This window comes from Hibiscus syriacus, unplaced genomic scaffold (genome assembly GCF_006381635.1).
Source record: "Hibiscus syriacus cultivar Baekdansim isolate YM2019G1 unplaced genomic scaffold, ASM638163v2 tig00004630_pilon, whole genome shotgun sequence".
NCBI classification, from domain to species: Eukaryota; Viridiplantae; Streptophyta; class Magnoliopsida; order Malvales; family Malvaceae; genus Hibiscus; species Hibiscus syriacus.
The window spans coordinates 578,777-599,281 of record NW_024062021.1 but is presented as its reverse complement, the minus strand read 5'-3'; the positions used below and the strand labels follow the sequence as shown (position 1 = coordinate 599,281).

The following is a 20,505-nucleotide window of genomic DNA, read 5'->3' as shown; positions in this document are numbered from 1 at the left end:
TTCTGTGGAAAGAAATCTTCATCATATCTCTTTTCTAACCTTGAGTTTGAAGAAGACAGACTTCATCTTAGATCCATAAATGGAAATACCATATAATTACAACAGTGGTTCAGCACCATAATAACTGGTTCGTAAAACATTTGACAACACATTCATCATTTCATGTGGCTTCTGCACAGATTTATGGTCAGGGAAACTCTTTCATAGTGTTCAGAACTTTTTGTATGATGTCACAAGACCACTTGAGACCAAAAAACTTAATGGGAATACAAATGAAATTCTGGTATGACCAAAAAGTTGGTCAAATTCACAAAATATGCTAGTGCCGAGTTGAATAAGAGATACCAACTAATCTTGATATCATCTTGAGCAAGTGTGATACCGGTCACGTTTTCTTTCGTAATGAGTGTTGTAGGAAGTAGAAACACATCAGCTATAGTATCCATGTACAGAAGGAGGTCCATGGAATTCTTACTGCTGTAGATGAAATGGCACATGATAAAACCCAATAGATTAAAAACTCTGTTCATCCTGACTGGCAATGATAACCCCAGTAACAACGGGAATAAGAATAACATAAGTTGAGCCTCTTTATTCAATGTCATCAAGTAAGCGAAAACTGTTGTGAAAAACATCTTCGTAGCCCCAACAGTATGATTGAAACTAACTGCAATAAATCTTAAAGAAATATGTCCAATCATCACCGAAACACAGAATATAAAATTCAAAGCCGAGATTTTGAGGAACTGAACCCTGGATCGAATAGTCTGCCTGAGGACCATCTTTATCCATGCAACTGTGATGTATCTTAACAAAGAACATGTTGTCATGTGACACATGGTTAAGAATATTGGGTATTTGAAACCATACTTGTTGAGTAGATATTTGTTCAACAACAGGACCCTAATATAACCGCCTGATGAACGAAACAATTATGTATAGTCAACTCCATTGTCACTGCTTTTTCATTCTTCATACCTTTCTGTCTTATTGGAAATATTTGCTCAAATCAATGATCTTTAACACATAATGATGTGGGCCTTCAGCATGCCCCAACAATTACTGATATGAACATTTAAAATGTTATTCTAATTTTCTGATTGAAATGGGCTTTCAGCATGCCCCAGTATTTGCCAATACAGACGTTCAAAATGCACTAATATTCCAATTTCTGATTGAAATGGGCTTTCAGCATGCCCCAACATTTGTTGACGTGAACATTCAAAACGCGTCGATATTCCTGATTATGATTGAAATGGGCTTTAAGCATATCCCATCATTTGCTTCTTGTTGATGTGAGCTTTCAAAATGCCCAAATATTCATACTGATATGGGCCCTCAGAATGCCCCACATGAATCATTTCTGTATGAAATGGGCTTTCGAGATGCCCCAACATTTTGTTTCTGATTCACTCTCAATGTCTGTTTGACTGGAATATCATGATCCCCACGAGGTCTAATTTTGACAATGCACTGTTATGGGTACTTGCGGCTTTATCCGTGCCTCAAATTTTTTTTTATCTTGAATACTCTCATTCTGATGTCACTAAACAACAGTTGTTAAGTAACTTGAGGAATTCTCTTCATGTTGTCACAAACTTAAGAAGTAATCAATCATTTTGACAGAAATGTCTGAATTGTTCCTCTTCTGAATGAGGTGCCCATTTTTTTGGATCTGGAGGGATCTTGTCGGACAAAGTGGTATAAATCGCTTGGTAATTCATTCCAGGCTGAAACAGTGAACCTTGTTTTCAATGAATGCTATTTCTGGAATATACTTTTCTCTGATTATGAAATGATCTTTCAGGATGATTTCAAAAATATTGATAGTTCTTCTGATAGCGAGGAAATCCTGAATTCTGATTCTGATGAGGAGAATAAACTATTATACTTGACGAAAATGGGATACTCAGAGGCTGAGGCTTCAATAGCCATGGAGAGATGTGGTTCGGATTCATCAATTGCAGAGTTGACAGATTTTATATGTGTTGCTCAAATGGCTAAGGCTGCTGACACACTTCTTCCGGTAGAAGATAGGAAACCATTATGCAATGACCTCAATTACAAGAAAAGGCGAAACTCTGGCTATGATTTTTGGAAAAGGAAGAAGCAGAGGAAGCTTGAAAAGAATCTTCTTAATGAAGACGATCATGCAATTCATCTTTCAAATCCAATGATTGGTTTTAGGGTTCTTACCAAACCAGATTAGATAATTCAAAGAACACTTCCAGAAGATGCTATTAGGCCTCTTTATTTCTACTACGAGAACTTGGTACTTGCTCCAGTTGGTGTTTGGACCGAAATGTCATGGTACTTATACGATGTAGAGCCAGAATTTGTAGAATCGAAGTATTTTTTGTGCTGCTGTACGGAAAAGGGGCTACATTCATAATCTGCCAATTGAGAACAGATTTCCACTTATTCCGCTTCCTCCACGCACCATACATGATGATTTTCCATTAAAAAAAATGATGGCCTTCCTGGTATCCAAGAACTAAGTTGAACTGTTTACAAACATGTACAAGAAGTGCCAAATTGACAGAAAAGATCCGTAAGGCTCTTGAAGCTTATAACAATGAGCCACCTTCGAGTGTCCAAAAGTATGTTGTTGGTGAGTGCCGAAAATGGAATCTGGTATGGGTTGGAAGGAATAAAGTTGTTCCACTTGAACCTGATGAGGTGGAAATGCTTCTAGGTTTCCCTAAAAGCCATACACGAGAAGGAGGATTTACTAGAGACATGTTCCCCGGTGGCATCAATGTCCTGTCTCTTTTATCTGGGATCAGTGATGTAGAGGTTGCCTTCTACTATCTTGGCATACCTTTGAAAACAGATGCGCAAGAAGTGAATAGTGATCAGTTAGAGCAATTAATGAGTAGATTTGGCGAATTTGACCTTGTTGTTGGTGGCATCCAGTGTAATAACATTACTAGAAGAAATAAATATCATCGGTATGAACTAGAAAATTTTTATTGGTGCATTTTCTTGCAATGACTGCTACAACGACTATCTCTTCTGCTACTCCAAGATACTCACTGCTATATCCCACTCTTCCCGAACCATGGAAAGGTTTGGTTGATAGTAAAACTGGTTATCTTTACTTTTGGAATCTTGTAACCAATGTTACCCAATATGAAAGGTCTATAAGTGTAGAATATGTTCCCATGTCTTATTTTGTGCCATAAGTTCTCAAATTCAAGTTCAACAATCTTCTGAAGGACATAATGGATATAATACTGACAAAGAAAATGATCGACATGGAAAAGGCAACAATGATGCATCAAGATTTGAACCATTATCACAGTGTAACTAGAGTGCAAGTGGTGACTTGTTCATTCCCATAATACACCTTAATTGGACTTATGACTCTGTGATTGGAGAATCTGCTAGAGACATGGATTGATGGCTGGGGAAAATAATTTTTCTGGTGATGCTTATCGCCCTCAGCATGAGATAAGTGATAATGTTTCTTGATAAATTGCTAATGATGTCACAGGAGAGCGTTACAAGTTCAATTCTCCAGACTTTCTGGCTTGTTGGACCACTTACTTTCAAGAAAGTGAAATATTTCATCATTCTGGCCTCGACTTGCTTCAAGGACTTTTCTCATTTGAGATTGTCTTGTTTGAAAATGTTTTTCCTCCTTTCTTCATCGAAGAATGAATTTTTTTTATAAAATGTTGTCTATCACAGGTTCACAATAAAATCAAATCATAAGCTTGAATTCAAAGAATATCAAAAGAATCAACAATTTTTTAATGTTTGAGAATTATAACTCTTCGACAAATATCAAAATTTGGGTTTGTTTCAGGATGGCTTTCCTATTTTCTATGGTTACATCTATTTAAGATATCACTCCTCTCTATCTCTTTGTGAACTTTGTCACATACCTCACTTTCTTTGACTTGGTATTTTAACTGGATGTGTACAAAATGACACAATCTAGCATAACGGTTACTAGACCTTCTTGAATACTTCCATTTCAATTCTCTGAAATCCTTGATAAAGCAATGTGAAAACATCGATCTAATAATGAAATTTATGAGTGCTCGTGTGAAGTTGACTATAGCAGGTGTTTCTTAACATCCTTAGTCCATTTCTTAACATATTTGCCATTTTGGTTAGCTGAATTCAGCTTTATTGTATATAATAATATAATCACCTTTATCAGGTTAGTTGAAACTTATCCATAAAGTCGGGGTGATTAACCAATGAGGGACAATTTTATTACATATAATAGTATAATAAGTTAGCTGAATATTATCCATAAAGCCAGGGCAATTAACCAATTACTTTAGGGGGATAACTCAAGCATAACAGATTAGCTGAATATTATTCATAAAGTCGGGGCTATTAACCAATTGCTTTAGGGGGATAACTCAAGCTTTATTTTATATATAATAATATAACATGAGTATCCAAATCCAATTTCTTAAGCTTTTTAAGAAGAACCTGTTATAGTCTAGGTGTTTTGGTGGAATTCAGAAAATCTCATTACCAAATGACTTTAGACTAGATTTGTCAAAGTTTCATCATCGAACTTCATCAATAGAAAAACAATCTAGTCAGCTTTGCAATGTTACATAAGATGCCCCACATTGTGCACCTTCATATGTAAATACCAAGCCTTTTTTCCTAATTCCTTATATTGGAGAAAGCTCTCTCATTTTTATGGAAAGGGTCGTGTTTGGGTATATTTCTTCTGAGGTAAGGTCAAGGGTCATTGTTTTTCTGATTTTCAATCTTGATATTCTATCAAAGATTATAACTCTAATCATTTAAAGAGTTTTTTAATCCAGTTGATATTCAAAGAACTGCAAGATTGCAAAATTGACTCAATGCTCATAACCTTAAAAGCAACACAAATTTATTTATTGCACAAAAAGCGGAGAAAGGAACAAAAAACATGTGCAAACAAGATGCTAAAAATAGAAAGTACTACAGTGGTAGATAACAACTTCCACTTTGTTTTGTTTAGCTTGCTTCGAATGTTGGGTATGTACTTGGCCCGGGATTTTCATCTTTATTTGCCCCCCATTTCTTGATCATTTTCTTGTGTCAAGACTCCCTTGTCAACGAGCGTCTCTATTTCTTTTAACAGTGGCCAACAACTCCCTGTTGAATGTCCCTTTACCCCCAAGTGAAAATTACAAACACTACCTTGATCATAACTATGAGCAGAAGGGATTGATAGTATTTTGGTTGGTCTTGGTGTGATGTATCGACCTTTAACCAAATGAGGGTACAAGTATGAAATAGAAGTTTGGAACACTTCCAAAGTTTTTTTTGATCGCATGACTTTCTTTGGTCGATCCGAACGATTACTTTCTCTTTTTCTTTTGCAGTGGCGAGGACTCTAGATGTGACATTCATTCACATCATCAGCTTTCGCTCTCTGATCCGTCGGGATCTTGGATGTGACTTTTGAATTTTCTTCGTTGATTAAATTTTCAATTAATTCTTCATTTGTCATAAAATTATCGAATTACTTCGTCGGATTTGCCAACATTAACTCAAAGAAAAGAGCGGGAAGGGAATCACGAAACATATGTGATATCTCTTATTTTAACATGAGAGGTTGAACTTGTGCTACCACTCTTCTCCATCTTAAGGCATACTTCTGAATCCCTTCATTGGCTTCCATTTTTACTCCTTAAAGATCCATACGTGTTGGAGCTAAGCCTTTAACATACCGATATTGTCCCAAAAATGCACGGCTAGATCAACCCATCTCTTGATCTGTTCTTGGGTCAACTGATTGTACCAGACTACTGTTGGGCCAACGTGGCTATCATGAAAAGAGTGAATTAATAGATCATCAGAACTTAAATATCCTTCCATTTTTCTGCAAAACATTCTCAGGTAGATTAGAGGACAACTGGTGCCATTATATTTCTCAAAATTAGGCATCTTGAATTCATGGGGAATAACCAAATCTGGAACCAAACTGAGCTCTCTTGCTTCTAGTTCTTTGTGGGAGGCATTAACAACTTTCATATTTCCGATTGCCTCATCCACACTCTTGAATCCTTCTTCATATTCTGAATAATTAATGAGGTTATTCTTTGGGCTCAAGTGTGATGCCCCAGGGTATATTATCATTCCCGACTTTTCAATCTGATAGCATGGTTGTCCTTTAGCAATTATCTCTCTTTTATCAGATGTCATCCCCTTGACTAATTTGATTTGATCCATCTGGTATTGAATCTGATGCTTCTTTCCTTGTATCTTGAGGTAACCCTGTCAATTGTTCTGGCCACTGATCTTGTAGTCCCTCGCAAGATTGCTCCATTATTTTCATGATGATGGTACATTAATATGAATGAATGGTCTCAATTTTACTATTACAGAACCCTTCATGAATTATTTATATGTTTTTATAATTAATGTATATACCAATACTTGAACAAATAAAAAATGTAATGTAAATGCAAAAATGTATAAATACAAAAATAAGAATGAAAATTTTGCAATGCAAAAGTAAATATAAAAGTATGAATATAAAATGAAAATGCAAAGATGTAAAATGCAAATGCATGTATGAAAAGGTGTTACTCAAGAGTGATCATCTTATAACAGATTTCATTGAACAAAAAAGTTTCCATGCATCAAACAAAACTTTTACATGTAAGGGATAGCTTTCACTCCTAACTTCTCTATTTCCCTTAAAAGCCAAATTAACTTCCACTCATGCTCAGGTGTGGAGTTATCAATCTGCCTTAATTCTCTCGTGAAGCCAGCTAAGTCCACCAGCTTATGAGCCATATTGTTTGCTTGGGCAGCAGTTTCCTTCATGATATTGTCTTTTTCCTTCATCTTTTGTGTTAATTCTCATAATTGTAAACAATGTTGTTCATTTTTTCTCGTGAGAGAATCTTTTTTGTTCAAGATGTTCTCGTAAAAGATCCCCATAATCATCTAAACATTTCTTCAATATCTTGTTATTAGCTCTAGTGGCTTTTAATTCAGTATCAATCTCATGTTGATGGATCTGATATGATGCTTCCATGTTGGTCATAGCACTATTCAACCTTTTATTGTCGACTTGATATTTTCTCAATTCAATGACAGTTGTATTGAGTCTTTCTTCTGCAACTCGTAAATCATGAGAAAACTTCTTGGCTCGTCTTTCATTTATGTTCCAGTTCTTTTTCAGTTTGGTGACCCCTGTTATCCACTCTTCTGGGGTATTTCCTATGCCAGCATTTTGAAAGGCTTGATTGACCTTCTGAAAATCTTCATGCGTGGTTTCCATTTTGGTGCTCAATTTATCGTTTTCAATCTTTAAATGACGTATTTGAGCCTCAGACCTCAGCAAATCTTCTTCCTTCTGGACACATTTACTGATACTTTTACCTTTGAAGACTTTTGGTATTAATCTAGCAGGACCTTTAGTTACCAAACTAGGTCGATCATTTATCATAAATTGTAAGGTTCCATGATCCAAAAGACTTTGGACTCAACGTTTGAAGGCAAGACAATTCTCAATGGTATGTCCTTGAGCGCCGGCATGATATTCACAATAAACGTTGATGTCATATCAATTCGGATACGGAGGTTGGAACGGTTTTATGTAGTACGGAGTCACTTCTTGCGCTTTAAGTAGCTTCTCATATAACTCTTTATATGATATAGAGATATCATCAAAATGAGAACCGCCTTTTGTCTTGGATTGAACCTGAGTTTTAGACGTTGGGAACAGACTAAACTTCTACGATTTCAGATTACATGATTTCTTCTCATCTTTGGGAGCTTTTACAGTTGTCACCATTTCTTTGGTATCTCCAGATAACTTGTGAATACGAATGATGAATGTCTTTAATTTCTCAAATTGGTTAGGATCAGAAGTCCATTGCATATATGAGATTGCAGATTTATCTTCATTGAGGTTTCTCTTTTTTTGTGCAGGAATCTCTTTTCCTTTGGTCAAAACAGATATTCTACCCATCATCTTGGACATCTTCTCTCTTATTTCTCGTATCTCCTTTTGCTCTTCAACAGGCATACGATCTTTGGGTGCATAGCTCTCCTCTATCCTCGAAGTTCCCTCAGGATGTCATTCCATGGTTGCGTCATATTTTGTTTGATCATAAAACTTTTTGTCCATTTATGAATTCTTTCCAATTTGATGAACAGTCTTTCAAGTCAACACCTTTTGGTTATGCAATGATCATGCAATGCAAACAAAAGAAATCAATATAAACAAGTTATAGCAAAACAAAATGTATAAAAATGAGAGAAAGGAAAAAATAAATTGGTTAGTACCAATTAATGGAAAGAAAAGCTCCTATCTATCAAGGTATAAATCCTAACATCATGATTTCTAGTTCCATGCTTTATTTACAAAAAAATGAAATCAAATAAATTAAAAGCTAGAGCTTATTTCTCCTTTGTATACACCTACAGACAGGGTTTCAGTATTGTCTTAGATCAGGAAAATTTCTAGGGTTTATTATATGCAAGGTTTCAGTTCTAGGAGTAAATGTACTCGAACTGTCCTTGTTGGTGCCCCCTTGGGCTGCCAAACCCTCAATACTAGTCCATTATAGACTTAAGCGGATTGAGTTCAATTCGAGGGGACACATTTCTCTATGCCTGACACGGAGAATAAATTCTCACGAAGACATAGAGCATATGAACCCCGAAAGCTACTTGCTAGGTCTGACATGGAGAATAAATTCTCACGAAGACGTCGCTTTCACTCCCACTTAAAAGGGACAAGCTTGATTATAAAGCTTATGTTATACAATGCATATGTTATGTGTGAGGAGAAATTCTCAAACCTTTGACAAACAAGCACTTAAAATGAATTCTAATATCTAAAAATCAATAAAATATAAACATTAATACAAGGATATAAAATAAAAATAATTGAAAGAAATGAAAAGAATCATAAATTAAATAAAATTGAATTCTCAATTTTCAATTTCCAATTATAGAGACAATATATAATTGACTTAGGTTTGACCAGCGTCCCCAGCAGAGTTGCCAAACTGTCGTAACCGGTTTTTCGCCTGGGCACGAATTGTTTCTTAGCGGAAAAACGAGTAAATAAATAAATGATTTTTAATGAAATGTTTTAGAGTTGTCATCGAACCTTTTGGGTTAGGTAGGTCGAATACCTAAAAATCATCTTTTAAAAGAGTTTTTAAGAAAACATCATTTAAAAGATAAACCAGTCTGCGTATAACCAGAAATTCATTCTTTTTAATAATAAAAAGGAATTTGTGGTCGGTTACGTTTGGAGAAGGATTAGCACCCCCACAAAGCCCAAAATTAGTACCCTTCAATTATAAATTGTCTATATTAGTGAAAATCTAAGAATTCAAATATGAATTTAATTTACGATCCTATTATTCCAGGTTCAATCGAATAATTCTAAGGAAAAATATATTAAAATAATTTTTATAAAATTAAAGTATATATATATACTTTAATTTTATAAATAGGGTATTTATTTATTTAAAAATATTAGAAAATGACATCTAGTTACTTTAAGACAACACATTTTTTTGATATTGAAAAATAAATAAATATTAATAAGAATATGATAATTTTCCTAAAAAAATTTAAATAAAAATGAAGTAAATATATATATACATATACATACATATATATATATATATATTAAAAATAATATTTATTCATTTTTAAAATACCAGAATAAGACATCTATTTATTTTAAGACAGTTTTTTCTTTAATATTTAAAAATAAATAAATATTGTCCTTTAATTAAATTACAAAATTGATTAAATTAATTAGAATAAGTTATTATGATTACTTAAAAATATTTTAAGGAATAAAACACATATTTCAAGAAAAACAAAATTAATAATAATAATCTATTAATAATAATAATATAATAATAATAATACTAATATAATAAAAATAATAATAAATAAAAAAGACAAAACATGTGCGTGGGGACAAAGTTAAGACAACTTTTAATTATTAATGTTTTCTTCTTCTTTTTTTAGGTTAGGTGACTAATCATATCAGCTTTATATTAATTTCAAAACTATACTAACTATGTCGACCATTTAAGCCTAATTAACCTATTTCAAGTTCATTGATTAATGTGTGATAACAAAGTCAAAAAAAATAGTTTATCAATTTCTATATATGACAAAACATATATATTAAAATAGGTCTATTTATATTAATATAAAACTAAATGAGTTCATATAATTTACAAGTGTTTTTACTATTAATATTTTAATAATCTAATTATATGAAAACTAATATCACTTAATTAAACGACTTAAATAGACTAAAATTATTAATTGAACTCATAATTAATTATAAGGGATTAAAATAAACATTATTAAAATTATAGGATATAAAAAAATACTAAATTAAAATATTGAAATAAAATTATTAAAGTACTAAATTAAAAATATTGAAATTAAAGGGGTAATAATAAAAATAAATAAAATAAAATAATGACCAAAATAAAGAAAATTAAAATTATAAGATTAAAATATAAAATATCTAAATTAATAGAAATAATTTGAAATATTATATAATATAGGTATTAATAGTGTAATTTAACTATAAATATTAATACGGGATTAAAATAAAAATTACTAAAATATAAGGGACTAAATAATATATTTACTTTAAATATTATATAAACTGATAGGGATTAAAATAAAATTAAATTAAATTTGAAAAAAAAAACTAAAATATATCAAAACTAAATTTTAGTGACCATAATGAAAAGTAACAAAACGAGAGGGACTACGGGCATTATTTTTTCAAGCAGGAAATTACACAAAGGTCCCTCCCTAAAACGACGTCGTTTGGGGAGGGAAACACCTGAACCGGCCTTTAATGGTCATCTTCTTCATTTTTTCTTTTTTACTTCTCTCTCTATGAGAGAGAAGTTCAAACTCTCTCTCGCATCTCTCTAAAATCCTCCATCGGAGGGACGACGATCAACGGTCGATCGCCGTGAACCACCATCGATAGCCACCGCCGGCCACCATCCACGGTGGTCGGAGTTCACCAAAATACCCTAGATTAAAGCCTCTATTTTTCTAAACTTAGATCTAAGGTTGTTTTGGTTTAAAACCTTACCAAGCGTCGTAGATCTAGGATTATTTCGCTCGACGTTTCGGTTCTCCGACGACGTTTTGGTTCTCCAACAGTGGTAAGTTCTTCTCTCTTTTCTTTTGGTTATTTCTGTTTTGTTTCGTTTTTTTATTGGTCGTTGGTAGTTGCTTCCTTCCCGTTCCTTCCCTCTTATTTGTAGGTAAATCGAGTTCTTTTATAGGACTCGTTGAGGTTCTCCTCGGTGGATCTATCACAGGAGGGTCCTTGGTGAGTCACCAGATTGCGATGTGTGTGGCTCTCCTTGAGTCTTCTAGAGGATTTGGTGGAGTGGCAGAAGATAACTGGGGAACATGACAGCGGAGTGGTTGAAGGCGAGACGGCGGAGCAGTTGGATCATAGAGGCGGCGCCGAAATCACCCTAGGGTTCACCAACCCTAGGGTTTCTGCTGGAAGAGATCTGTACCGTTGGATCTCTCCAGATCCAACGGCTGTGAAGAGCTGGTGGATGGAGATGTGGAAACCCTAAAAGCATCTGGATCAGGTCTTGGGTCGGATCTGGATCTGGGCCTCCAGGTTCTGGACCGGGTTAGGTCTGTTATATTTGGGACGATTTTATAAACGGGCCTCCAGATCTTGTAACTGGGCCTGTGATAATATTTGTAATTATTATTTAATAATAATAATAATTTTAAAATAAAATGAAAAAATTAGTGTCTACAAGTGACATGCATTGCATACAAACAAAACACTCATCCATTCAATATTTTGGCTGCTGCAAATACCCAACAATGATTTGGTTGTCTAAACTGTGTTACATGTACAAAACTAACAATTCTTTTAATTTTTCTTTATTGATATAAACCATCATGCTTCTTTCATACTGAACAGTAAATCGTAAATGTATCTTAGTTGTATGTGTATCTCACAAATTAATAATACAGAAGACAGCTTCAAAGTTTTACAAGAGTATGACTGAAGGAGGTCATTTTCTTAACCAATATGTGTGTGCAAGTATGGATAATAAAAAGGAAAATATGCTTTTAGGAGCAAACTCAGTTCCATCCATAAAGTCCCTGGGCCATTCCATAAGATACCTAGCGAGAAAAAAGGAGAGCACCATCGTAGCAAAACATAAGATCATTAACATACCGCTTAGTTTGTGTTTCCATTGCTTCTAGCGCATCCTTCTTCAGTTCCTCCAATTGAGCCTTGGCAATTTTTAGCTCCAATTGTTCTTCATACTTGGGCAGATCTTCCTTCCGGATACCAAGCCTGTTAAGACAAACAATCAGACAAAAAAGACAAACATCTCCATTTCCATTAAGGGGCAGAAGCAAGCACGGATGTAAAATTCTTCAACAGCTCATAATTAAATATTAAAAATAACTCCCCACTTAATGGGCAGAAGAAATTTAGAGTTCTACAACAGCTCATAACCACATATTAGAGCAGCCATTCTGTGAAAAGTACCATATTATAAAGATGCTTTGCAAAAATTAAGTATTTTCCACATGAGCCCGTTGTTGGAATCTCATAAAGAACCTTTCTGATTCCAAGTCCAAGAATACATCTTGAATGTGAAATTAACAATTCTTTTTCAGAGAATCTTAGTCAATGTTTAAAGAAATAAAGCATATTTAGTCATAGAAAGACACTTACTGCTTATTGGTCTTGTCAAACTCTGCCGTAAGAAGAGCCATTGATTTCTTTTCATTTCTCATAAGAGGCTTCTTGATTTCTTTTTCGATTTTATCCAAAGCATCCATCATTGCCTCAGCACCAAGGTCGTCAGTGAGTCCTCTCCTATACAAGGTAGAGAAATGATATAAAATTAAGCAGAACTGTTTTACTCATTACAACAAGCCTAGAAATTAGTATCATTAAAAACAAAACTTGGAGTTCATGAAAAGAAAATTAGAAAATAGTTAGCTTCAGCTCTTAGTGTCAGCTCAAACGCTCAAATCAACTTTAAAAGGAAAATCAATGCAAAACAAGACAAAAGTATTTCTGCATTGAAAGCTATACGTATTCAACTATAGAAGGAAGAAAAAACCAAGAACCACATAAGCACGCTTATCATAGCAGAAAAAGAAGGAAAGGAACAGAATTAAACCATGAAATATGGTATTCATTACACCATTAAGAGTTTACAAACAACAGCAACTAAGTTAAAGTAGGGATTAACATACTTGATCCTTATATCCTTCAGTGTCAATAGATATGTTCGAGCATATGGAATGTCCTGAGTCCGCGTTTGGATGGTGTATTGGATCCGCTGAGATTCCGAAAACAGTTTGGTCCTGCAGGAGGGATAGATTTAGAGGCAAACAAATTATAAAGCAGTGAATTTCAAAAAGCACTGAAATGCATGCAGATTAAGGGGCAAGTACTCTTCATCTTGTTTACAGAGGCAAGAATAAGATAGCAAAAGAAAATGGAATAATAGAGCAAGCATAAGGGATTAATTTAGCTGTTCTTAAATGGAATATGCCTATCTATTTGCCCCTGCCCCAAGGATCTCTTAAATTATAAAGCATAAGGAATGTATACCTATTGGCCGCACATTTAAAATATACCTTCACCAGTTAAGGATCTCATTAAAATATATACCTCCATATAAGCAAAAGGGATCGGCTACTTTATTCAAAAACAATATTAAATCATTTATCATATTCATTTAAGAACAGCTAAATTAATCCCAATTAAGGTTAGCTCAAAAGGCTTATCAACAAGTTTTCCAAGTTAACTAACAAATCCCATAGTATTATCTTCTTATTGACTAAAAATTTTAAATTTAAAAAAACAAACAAAGAACTGGTGAAGGTATATTTTAGCATAGAAATTAAGGGGCAGGGGCAACAAAGCATTCCTGATCCCTTTTTCTACTTTCTCCCTTGTTGTCTCTCCAAAGCAATTAGCAACTTCAAAGTATAATTCCATCTTACACAAGATGAAAATAGGCATTTTCAAATGGAAGGATTGCTCACCAAAAACCAGTCAGGTCTCCCAGTGATTTTTGAATTGGTATGCCATTCCCAATCAAGGAGCACTAACAATCCAATTCAGTAAAACTAATGATCTGACTAACATATAGTTTATTATAAGATTATTAAATTAAAAAAATAATTCACGAACTTCAGAGAATTTATTTATTTAGAATTATGAGTACATAAAAACTCTATATACATAAGTTCTAAAAAACATTTTATGTTCCAATAAATCGTATTTTGTTCCTACTAAACAGCCACAAGAGAAGACTACCCTATCAAATTACGTCTTAGTAGCAAATTGCATCCTAGTTTTGTTCCTCGTATCGAATTGATCCGCATTCCATTGAGCATTGTAAGAACATGTCAACAATGAAAGAAAGAACTTATTTTTCTCTAACTGTCTTCATAACCTTTGCATGCTGAGAGACAGCCACAGGGTCAACTTAAACAATATCAATCTTGAAGTTTGCAATTTCCCAATTTCGAGCCTTGGGGACAAGGCTCGAGTGCAGCAGGGGTATTGTTATGGCCCTTGGAAGCAGATGAGGAACGGTTAGGGTTTGAGTGCGAAGGGAATTGGGGATTTGTAAGTAGGGCTGTAAATGAGACGAGACTGATCGCGAGTTACTCGAGATCGACTCGATCAACTCATAAATACTCGGATTGAATGAACTCGATTCGAGCTCGAGCTTGACTTGAGTTCTTAACGAACTAAAACGAGCTACTCGATATTCGACTCGAAAAGTTAGTGAGCAGCTCGAAAATATAATATATTAAGATTTTTTAAAAAAAAAATAAATTATTAATAATATTAATATTTATGTATTAATTTTTTTAAAAATACAATAGATTTCATGTATTTAAGGTTTATGTTTGAGTTTGAGGTTTCATCGATTTAAGTTTAAGAATTTTTTTTTTCATTTCGAGTATTTTCAAGCTGCTCACTAGTTTTATTTCAGAATTTCGAGTTTGAGTCGAGTTTGAAAATTTTAAACTCGTGAGTTTTTAAATCGAGTCAAGTTTCATTTTAGAGTTTTCAAATCAAGTCGAGTTCAGCAATACTCGAGCTTGACTCGGCTCGTTTACCACTAAGTCAGATTGGTATTGCAGTGGTTGCTGAAGATGATACAAGTCTATTGTGGAACGACGTCGCACAGTTTGGTTTAGTGGATGGCTTGTTAGGCATCCGGAGTGTTAGGCTGAGTACAAGTCAAGTATATATGATTTTGTTACTTGTCTCGGTTATATTGCCCTGTCCTGGGTACTGCAGAAACCTTACCCTTCCTCCTCTTCTAAAATCTTCACTTTTTCAAACCACAATACTATCAACTTTTCTATTTTTTTTTCGCTCTTCAGATGAAATTTATAAAATCATTTATTTTATTTTTTTTAATTAATTACTAGTATCCCGATCTATTAACCGATTAATCGTAACATCAGATTCAAATCCTGAGATTGCTTAAGAAACCTAATATTTCATCCTACTATATCAACTGATAAATGAATGAAAAAAAAGCTTTCACCTTTATTACTTCGAATCGTTTACAATAGCTTTGCCTTTGTATTTTCGTGTTTTCCTCTGTATTTTATCTGTAAATCGTGTGTTACAATAGTGAATGGCTATTTATAGTGCTTGTGGATCTTATCTTTAGGAGTTTAAATCATAGTAGAACTCTATCCTATTTTTAGGAGTTTGAATCCTAGCAAAATTCTATCCTATTTTTAGGAGTTTGAATCCTAGTAGGACGATCATTTACTTTACGAAAAGTGGGTTGATCGGATACCCTATTTCTTACATGATCTGCGTCTTTCCAAAGATGTGTCGGGTTCGGGAGTCAGTTACGGTCAAGGAAGGATTAGCACCCTTGAACCGCCCTTTCGGTACTATGTAATTTCCAGTTGTCTTTAATTAAGAAAGTTGAAAGTTTAAATTGAAAGGTAAAATAACGATCCAAAACTTACATTTGATTGATTGAAAATGTACCCTTAAGAAAGTACAAAAAGCCATGTTAGATAAAATGGTAAGAATTAATTAATTAATTAATTAAAATGAAAAGAAAACAAATTAAGTAAAATGATAAAATGAAGAAAGCAAAGATAAAATATTAAGTAAAAAAATAAATAATAAAATATATATAAAAAAGAAAATGAAAAAGAAAATAAATAAAACAAATAAACAAAATAATAATACCAAAGTACGAATAATATATATATTTAAAATAAATAAAAGTAAATATATAAATAATAAATTAAATGACGAAAAGAACATATACATATAATGCTAAAAAACAAAATAATGATAATTACAATATATATATATAGTAACAATACTAATAATGATAATAAGTAGTTAAAAAAGACAATCACACCGAAAAGGGAAGAAAAGAAAGTAAGGTTTGGTGAAGTATAATTGACATGAAGAAAAAATGATGAGGGGTGGGGACAAAGTAGGTAGATATAATTAACTTGTATAGAATATATATATATATATATATATAATAATAGTAAAATGTATATATAACAACAATAATATCAATAAAAAAGAAAATAAATATAATATAATGATAATAAAAAATATAGAAAATTAATAGAAAAATATATGTATAATATTATAAAATATAGCACTTAAAATAAAAAAATCAAATATTATTAATAATAGGTATAAAAACTAAAATATTAAAAAGAACATACGCATATATATATATAGCAAAATAAATAATATAAAAATACACAGTAATAATACAAGAATAATAAAAAGAAAGAGAAAGTAAAAAAATAAATAATAATAAATAAAAAATATACATATAAATATAATAATAAAAGGAAAATATAATAGTAAAAATAATATAATATAATAGTAATAATAAAAATTTAAAGAAAATAAATATATATATGGGTAATAACGTATATAAATAGAGAAAAATTAAAAAAGTGATAAATTAAAAATAAAATTAGCAAGTATGTATATATATATAAAAAAAACTAATTAAGGGATTAAAATGAAAGGAATGTAAATTAAGTGGGTAAATGTCAAAGAACATCGAAGATTAAAACCGGCAAAAAAAATAAAAAAGTTTTCAGTTTTTTGATAGATTTTCGTACTCTCATTCCAAAAATGTAATTTGTTTTTGCGAAATAGCCTCTAGGGAGCGCAGATCTGAAATCAAAGTTTCGAAAAAACTCCCTCTGGGTCATCGGCTAAAACATTTGTCTTTTGGGTTCTCCAAAGCAAACACGATTAACAACGCATGCAAGTGAAGAGTAAAGAGAAACAAACGAATGATAAAAAAGCTTTCACCTTTATTACTTCGAATCGTTTACAATAGCTTTGCCTTTGTATTTTTCGTGTTTTCCTCTGTATTTTATCTGTAAATCGTGTGTTACAATAGTGAGTTACAATGGCTATTTATAGTGCTTGTGGATCTTATCTTTAGGAGTTTAAATCATAGTAGAACTTTATCCTATTTTTAAGAGTTTGAATCCTAGCAAAATTCTATCCTATTTTTAGGAGTTTGAATCCTAGTAGGACGATCATTTACTTTACGAAAAGTGGGGTTGATCGGATACCCTATTTCTACATGATCTCGTCTTTCCAAAGATGTGTCGGGTTCGGGAGTCGGTTACGGTGAAGGAAGGATTAGCACCCTTGAACCGCCCTTTCGGTACTATGTAATTTCTAGTTGTCTTTAATTAAGAAAGTTGAAAGTTTAAATTGAAAGGTAAAATAACGATCCAAAACTTACATTTGATTGATTGAAAATGTATCCTTAAGAAAGTAAAAAAAGCCATGTTAGATAAAATGGTAAGAAATTAATTAATTAATTAAATTAAAATGAAAAGAAAACAAATTAAGTAAAATGATAAAATGAAGAAAGCAAAGATAAATAGTAAGTAAAAAAACAATAATAAAATATATATAAAAAAGAAAATGAAAAAGAAAATAATAAATAAAACAAATAAACAAAATAATAATAACAAAGTACGAATATAATATATAAAATAAATAAATAAGTAAATATATATAAATTAATAAATTAAATGACGAAAAGAACATATACACATATATGGTAAAAAAACCAATAATGATAATTAATATATCTATATATATAGTAACAATACTAATAATGATATAAGTAGTTAAAAAAAGACAATCACACCGAAAACGGAAGAAAAGAAAGTAAGGTTTGGTGAAGTATAATTGACAGGAAGAAAAATGATGAGGGGTGGGGACAAATTAGGTAGATATATATTAACTTGTGTAGAATATATATATATATATATATATATATATATATATATATATATATATATATATATATATATATATATATATATATATATCTATATATAATAGTAAAATGTATATATAACAACAATATCAATAAAAAAAGAAAATAAATATATATATGATAATAAAAAATATAGAAAATTAATAGAAAAATAATAATATTATAAATATAGCACTTAAATAAAAAAAACCAAATATTTATTAATAATAGGTATAAAACTAAAATATTTAAAAAGTACATACGCATATATATATATATAACAAAAATAAATAATATAAAAATAATACAAGTATAATACAAGAATAATAAAAAGAAAGAGAAAGTAAAAAAATATAATAATAATAAAATATAAAAAATATACATATATAATATAAATAAGTAGAATAAAGGAAAATATAATAGTAAAAATAATAATAAATATAATAGTAATAATAAAAATGCAAAGAAAATAAATATATATATGGGTAATAACGTATATAAATAGAGAAAAATTAAAAAAATGATAAAATAAAAATAAAATTAGCAAGTATGTATATATATATATAAAACTAATTAAGGGATTAAAATGAAAGGAATGTAAATTAAGTGGGTAAATGTCAAAGAACATCGAAGATTAAAAATGGCAAAAAAAATAAAAAAGTTTTCATTTCTTGATAGATTTTCGTACTCTCATTCCAAAAATGTAATTTGTTTTTGCGAAATAGCCTCTAGGGAGCGTAGATCTGAAATCAAAGTTTCGAAAAAAACTCCCTCTGGGTCATCGGCTAAAACATTGTCTTTGGGGTTCTCCAAAGAAAACAACGATTAACAACGCATGCAAGTGAAGAGTAAAGAGAAACAAACGAATGATAAAAAAGCTTTCACCTTTATTACCTCGAATCGTTTACAATAGCTTTGCCTTTGAATTTTCCGTGTTTTCCTCTGTATTTTGTCTGTAAATCGTGTGTTACAATAGTGAGTTACAATGGCTATTTATAGTGCTTGTGGATCTTATCTTTAGGAGTTTAAATCATAGTAGAACTCTATCATATTTTTAAGAGTTTGAATCCTAGCAAAATTCTATCCTATTTTTAGGAGTTTGAATCCTAGTAGGACGATCATTTACTTTACGAAAAGTGGGTTGATCGGATACCCTATTTCTTACATGATCTGCGTCTTTCCAAAGATGTGTCGGGTTCGGGAGTCGGTTACGGTCAAGGAAGGATTAGCACCCTTGAACCGCCCTTTCGGTACTATGTAATTTCTAGTTGTCTTTAATTAAGAAAGTTGAAAGTTTAAATTGAAAGGTCAAATAACGATCCAAAACTTACATTTGATTGATTGAAAATGTACCCTTAAGAAAGTACAAAAAGCCATGTTAGATAAAATGGTAAGAAATTAATTAATTAATTAAATTAAAATGAAAGAAAACAAATTAAGTAAAATGATAAAATGAAGAAAAGCAAAGATAAAATAGTAAGTAAAAAACAATAATAAAATATATATAAAAGAAATGAAAAAGAAAATAAATAAAACAAATAAACAAAATAATAATAACAAAGTATGAATAATATATATATTTAAAATAAATAAAAATGTAAATATATATAAATTAATAAATTAAATGACGAAAAGAACATATACACATATAATGGTAAAAAAAACAAAATAATGATAATTACAATATATATATAGTAACAATACTAATATAATAAGTAGTTAAAAAAGACAATCACACCGAAAAGGGAAGAAAAGAAAGTAAGGTTTTGTGAAGTATAATTGACAGGAAGAAAAAATGATGAGGGGTGGGGACAAAGTAGGTAGATATAATTAACTTGTATAGAATATATATATATATATATATAATAATAGTAAAATGTATATATACAACAATAATATCAATAAAAAAAGAAATAAATATAATATAATGATAATAAAAAATATAGAAAATTAGAAAAATATATGTATAATATTATAAAATATAGCACTTAAAATAAAAAAACCAAATATTTATTAATAATAGGTATAAAAAATAAAATATTTAAAAAGAACATACGCATATATATATATATATATATATATAGAAAAATAAATAATATAAAAATAATACAAGTAATAATACAAGAATAATAAAAAGAAAGAGAAAGTAAAAAAATAATAATAATAAAATATAAAAATATACATATATAAT

At 31.1% G+C, this 20,505-nt stretch overlaps 1 protein-coding gene across 1 annotated transcript in view; it reads right to left on the bottom strand.

Moving 5' to 3' along the window:
• Positions 1-20,505, bottom strand: part of LOC120196252 (probable ATP synthase 24 kDa subunit, mitochondrial) — a 106,779-nt gene that overhangs the window by 33,942 nt on the left and 52,332 nt on the right. Inside the window, exons 4-7 of the mRNA XM_039198099.1 lie at positions 14,432-14,488; positions 13,246-13,354; positions 12,716-12,859; positions 12,206-12,328 (exon numbers count right to left, since the gene is read on the bottom strand). Of these exons, the coding sequence (XP_039054030.1) occupies positions 12,206-12,328; positions 12,716-12,859; positions 13,246-13,354; positions 14,432-14,488 (433 nt within the window). The remainder of the gene's footprint in view (positions 1-12,205; positions 12,329-12,715; positions 12,860-13,245; positions 13,355-14,431; positions 14,489-20,505) is intronic.